This window comes from Mastigoproctus giganteus, chromosome 3 (genome assembly GCF_048544385.1).
Source record: "Mastigoproctus giganteus isolate SK-2022 chromosome 3, ASM4854438v1, whole genome shotgun sequence".
NCBI classification, from domain to species: Eukaryota; Metazoa; Arthropoda; class Arachnida; order Uropygi; family Thelyphonidae; genus Mastigoproctus; species Mastigoproctus giganteus.
In genome coordinates this window covers 128,334,251-128,340,250 of record NC_143577.1, presented here as the reverse complement: position 1 = coordinate 128,340,250, position 6,000 = coordinate 128,334,251, and the positions used below count along the sequence as shown (strand labels likewise).

At 34.4% G+C, this 6,000-nt stretch overlaps 1 protein-coding gene across 7 annotated transcripts in view; it reads right to left on the bottom strand.

Moving 5' to 3' along the window:
- Positions 1-206: 206 nt before the first annotated feature.
- The window catches only part of LOC150088264 (ralBP1-associated Eps domain-containing protein 1-like), a 791,977-nt gene continuing 786,183 nt past the window's right edge, over positions 207-6,000 (bottom strand). For all 7 annotated transcript variants that reach the window (XM_090369416.1, XM_090369413.1, XM_090369418.1 and 4 more), the window contains 2 exons: positions 3,979-4,118; positions 207-1,442 (listed from right to left, as the gene is read on the bottom strand). In XM_090369416.1, the coding sequence (XP_090225542.1) occupies positions 1,274-1,442; positions 3,979-4,118 (309 nt within the window). In that variant the 3' untranslated portion in view covers positions 207-1,273. The remainder of the gene's footprint in view (positions 1,443-3,978; positions 4,119-6,000) is intronic.

Sequence of the window (6,000 nt, the reverse complement as noted above, 5' to 3'; positions counted from 1 at the left end):
AAATTCTGGTTGGTGGTTTAAGAACATAGTAAATATAAGTCTAATATTAGGACAATATACAACCTTTTTGAGATATTTCTTAGGTTTCACTGATTCCATTTTAGAATTTTTGTTTGATCTATGACAATTTATATGATGATATTGTTGATTGAGATGATATTTTTACCATAATTATATGATGTCATTCAGTTTTTTTTTCACTCGTAGCTTTTACAAGCATCGACACATGACAATGCAATTATATAATATAAAACAAAATGTCTCTGGGGGCTTAATGCATGTGGTTGTGACAATAGTTTAATAGCTGGGGAAAGGCAGTGAATATTTAATTAGACTCCTTTAAATAAAGAGGATGCTAAATATTCTTTAAATAAAGAGCTAGCCTGAGGATGCTTGTACGATTCAACATAAGATGAGAATTCCTGTTGAACTGCTGTTTATTCTATTACATCTTCATGAAATTCAGTGGTAAAATAACTTTACGGCTACTGTGACATGCACAACATTGCATATTCTTTTATGGAAGAAAATAATTAATACTTTTATTACATATTTTCGCAAGCTTTAAGCTTATCTGTGCTGTGTTGGCTTTTTATTAAACTAATTAGTAAAATAAGTGAAGAGAATCAAAGACGACCACTCAGTATTTCAACAAATAAACTAGCTGCTCATTCCATTAATAGTGTGAAATGAATGGTATAAACAAGAGTGAGCATACTGTTAACAATAACACACTAACATTTGCAAAATATTAACAGGATCTACATGTGCAACAGTTAAAGAGTTCATTTATTTTGTAAAACAATTACCTTTTTTACTTCCCTTTCTAAATTATTTGATTTTTAGCTCCTCTTTAATGTATTTAAAGGAGTTCTATTCATAAATGACATACTTACATACACACAAATAACAGAAAACATTAATTTAAACACAAGAAGCCTCAGTGTTTATTAAACACTTTACAGAGATAGGATGGTGCATAGGCATCACCTTGACTTGGTAGGAAACAAGCTGATAGGAAAAGGTGTACTGTTAGAGAAAAGTGGGGAAGAAGTTAGAACAACTGATAATCAAAATATACAGCCCACGTGAGCAAGTGCAAAACTGGAAAACAGGCAGATGTGAATGACTTCGAACATTTCATGAACAAGTTACTGTACAGAGGTTATAATACAAAGTCCCCTTTACACGGTCCAATCATATGTTCCATTATTACTATATGTGGGGATAAATTAGCCACACATGCCAGCTATCAGAACTAGAACACTTATCATTATGAAAATGGTTTTAGATGCTCCAGTTGAATTTCCAATGCAATCCTTTCTTCCATTACTTCTGATAGTTCTTGATTTAATTCATTGTTCATGAGAGATAGCATCATATTTCTTTCTCGATGGGCTCTAATTGCAGACTGTAATTCTCTTTTGTCCCTGGGAACACAGCTGAAAATAAAACCAAAGTTTGTATTAGAAAAAATAAAAATTTATTTCATAATGGCATTTGTCTCTCATATGCTGTACCTTCTTTATAAGTTATGACACTCAGAACTTGCTCTAGGCAGGTGTGTGAGTTATATTATATCTAGCTCTACTTTTTGGATTTGTCTTCTTGTATTCATAATCAAAGCATAGAAAGTCCAAGTGAGATTTTAGGCTTGAACACAAGACATGTTTTATTTAGAAATATGATCAGATCCATGTTTCATCTAGAATATTCTTTGTTTCTTTCAGTATATAAGCCTGATCGTGTTTTGTTTCAAAACACGATCAGGCTTATATAGTGAAAGATAAGAATTTTATTTTATGTTTTTAAAATCTAATGATCTAAAATCTAAATATAATATTCAAGTTTATAATTATACCTAATATTCTTATTTCTATTACATGATATCAATCAGTAGTGGCTGGCCATAGCCAAGTGCCATGGCACTACCATTGAAAAAATAAAAGTAAATAGCTTTTGTATTTTTATATTTATTGCTGATTTGTATTTATAACTGATGTTATACAATATACTCATATTCATATGGCAAAGGAATGAAGCAATGTAGGTTTAATTGTTGTTCATGGACTCTCAAACTGGCTCTCATAACTTACTTATAGTGAACAATCCACACATACAAAGAGATGGAACAAGAACATATGGGCCCGGACAAGAAAGCTTGTCCATCTATGCAGAGACAAAACTATAAATCCCCCCATGCACTTGTAAAAGTATGGGTCCTGGGGCACTGCTCTGATAGGTCTGCCTGCATGTGCACAGTGATGCATTGGAACTCTTCTCTATCAGATTTCAAAATGACCCCAAGTGATCTTTAACAACCACAACAGTTGCTGGGCTCCCTGACTCTTTGGGTAATTTGATTGAGGTGTATAAGGCCTTGAATGGGTTGAGCAAGCTGAATGCTGATGGGATTCTTCCTCTTGCTCAGATTAAGAACCTGAGGGGGGCATAGATTCAAATTGAAGAAAGACTTGTAGAATAGATGTGCGGAAGTTTTCCTTTAGCCAATGGGTGGTTGATTGTTGGAACAGATTTCCATCTTTTGTTGTGGAAGTTGATAGCCTAAATAAATTTAAGCTGAGCTGGACAGGCATTTAAAACAAATGGAGGGGTGAAATGGGAGGTTTTTTTGGCTGATGCTGCATAAGTTTTCTTTCTTGCATCGTATACCTCTACTAATGTTAATGCTATTAGTGGTGTCCCTCAGGGTTCGGTGTTGGATCCATTGTTGTTTTGTATATTTATCAATGATATTGATGAAGATATATCAAGCTTAATGTCAATGTTTGCAGATGATACAAAGGTTGGCAGCGTTGTTAATAATAGTAATGATAGTATGCTACTGCAACAGGATCTGCAAAAGTTGGGCAGAGAAGTGGCAACTGAAGTTTAACATTGACAAATGCAAAGCACTGCATATGGGTAGCAGTAACCCCAGAGAAATGTACCAACTATGTGGTGTTATACTCAGGGTAGTGGGGAATGAACAAGACCTGGAGGTAATTGTGCAGTAATATATGAAGTTTTCTGAGTAGTGCAGACAGCCTGCCAGAGTAGGTCATGGGGTTTTGTCAATTATGTACAGGAATTTTGAGAGCAGGGATGAGGAGGTGATTATCCCCTTGTATAAGGCAATGGGAAGGCCACATCTTGAGTACTGCATATAGGGTCTGGAAGCTTCATTTAAGAAGGATGTAAAGCTGCTGGAAGGAGTACAGAGAAGGGCAACAAGACTGGTGAAGGGAACAAAGGGGTGCTCTTACGAAGAAAGGCTGAAGTTTTGCAAATTACAGTGTCTGGAGACTCGGCACCTGTGAGGTGATCTGATTGAGATGTACAAGGCCTTGAATTGATTGAGCAGGCTCAGTGCTGATGGGATTCTTCCTCTTGCTCAGATTACAAACCTGAGGGGGCATGGATTGAAACTTAGGAAAGAAAGTTTAGAAGTTTGCCTTTAGCCAGTGAGTAGTTGATTGCTGGAACAAATTTCCATCTGTTGTTATGGAAGCTGATAGCTTAAATAAATTCAAGGCAGAACTAGAGAAACATTTGGAATGAGTGGATCAATGAAATGGGAAGGGTTTTTTTTATTTTTTTTTGGCTGATGCGGTTTAAGCTTGTTTTCTTGCATCATGTGCTAATGCTAATGTCTTGGTAAAAGGAAGCACACTTTTACTCTTATTTTTGTTTTCCAAGTGTTTATGTCACACCAAACTGACTGAATATTGCACTGGTCACCTATGTCAACTGGATGCACTGCCTTAGATTTAATATGCTTCTTAACTAAGGTCAAAACCCCTCTATCCCATCTGCCCTTCTTGTATACCTTGTACTCAGCATATTCAGTTTCAGCATTGCTGATGCCTGAGTGGCATCATGCCTCTGCTATCCCTGATAATAAATAAGATGTTTTATAATAGAAAAAGGTAAAATAAAACTATATATTTCTGTTATAATCATGCATGAAACACTTACACAATAGACGTTGCAGTTAGGGCTAATGGTGGTGCTGATAAATGTCGTTTTCTATCTGTTAATGTTTCTTCAGGTTGGCTAATATCAACCAGAAGTGCAGTACTATCATCAGTTGCAGAAGATGGAGTCAAACCAAAAGGCTGCAAATGGAAAGAAAAAAAAAGTGCTATTCTTTCATCATAAATGAATTTTTCACCAATTTATATTTATTATATATGAAAGACTGCATTAAAAAGTTTTTGATATATATAAGTACTGAAAAACATATCTACTGAATAAGTTGCTAAATCACAGTGAACTAAAAGATTTATTTATTTTTTCAAATGATTACTAATAAAGTCTTACCCTCTTTAATAAAAACATTTTTTTGAACTGTTGTGCAGTTTTATTTAATTACTATATACACTTTATATACCCTGATAGCTCAGAGTTGTCAGGAATTTTAACTTAATAAAGAAGTTTTCACTAACTCAAAATTCAGGTCAATCTCTGTAATAAGAAGCAGAGGGAGGGTTTTATTTAAAGAAACAGTGCACTGGTACTGTAAAATAAGATGTGAGAATAAACTGAAATGGGGGGGGGGAAGAAAGAAAATGCTGCTAGTGGTCATTTCCTTATGTACTGACTAGGCAGTACAGTGTTCGGATAATAAGTGAATTCAGCCTAGTATAGCTGCTTATTATTGTAACTAGAGAGGATTTTACCTGCAAAAAGGGTTTTTTATTCAGTTATTTGTAATGGTTTGAGACCAACATCTGTGTTTAACAAAAGATTGAACTATTAGTATTTCAATCTTTCTACTACAACTGATTAGGCACAAAAATCTAAATATGTATTTTCTTGACTACCCAGTACACCCTTTTCCTAAAATAAAGGAATAAAAAATTTGAATGTTCAGCTTATTCCCCCATCTCTACCATCATACAATATTAGTCAACTTTTGAAGTCATGACAGGCATCATGGCGATATCAAACATTCCTTACATTTTAAGGATAAATGCTCTAAAACAGTTTTTGCAGGTCAGCCACTAAATAGTCCACTGGAATGAACCGATTAGAAACTTTCTAGGAGGCATCCAGATTAACTGTAGTGTATAATCTGCCTATCTCTACTCTGCTAGCTAGTTACTGGAGAGAGAGAGAGAGTCTAAATAGTGTGTATGCAGTAAGCACTATTGAGGCCACATCTTTGAAGAACTGTGTATATTCTTGCAGTGTGGGTGCCATATCCAGAAATTTAATTTGTTCACTCTAGTTTTACCTAGTCTACTCAAAGAACCATGAATAATCAGGAAAAACTTGTGTAAAGATCTAAACCACTTAATAATTTTCTCATTCATTTTAAAAATAAACGTCGTAATGCTTTATTGTTTTAGAGAAGCCAATTAGGCTTTCTATGCATCTTTGAGCTTTAAATATGAGAGAGAGAGAGAGAGAGAGAGAGAGAGAGAGAGAGAGAGAGAGAGATGTCTTGGACAGAGTGTAATGTAAGATGTAAGGGAGTTTTTATATTATTAGTATCTGTTTTCTAATGACAGTTGATGAGTCCATCGTGGTTGATTGTTAGGTAGACAAATAGGCTAATCATCTTACACAAGATTTGCAAAGATCACTTAGATTCTTTTACTCCTGGAGATTGTGTTTACCTACTCAGGTTTTCCCTCCGGTTACAGGGAGGCAGGGATAATGCAATTCAGTAATGCAGAAAGAAAACAAAAAGAAAAATGGCTTTCTGTTCCTTTCTCTTCCTTGGGATTTTTAAGATGAAGAATACCTTGTAATCAAAGAAAATTTAAAGAATATTAGAAATAAAAAATAACTACTATAATGACTTCTTTCAGGTTAGGAGGGAAATACAAATAGTATTCTTGTCAGCATTGATTAAACAGAAATGTGGATTAAAAAAAAATATATTTTAATGTTGTAAAATAAAGTCTGCATAAATTAGGAAAAAAAGAATAAAAAAAGAAGAAGAAAACACAAAAAAACCCAGTGAGATGCAGGATTAGTTTCCAAAAATGA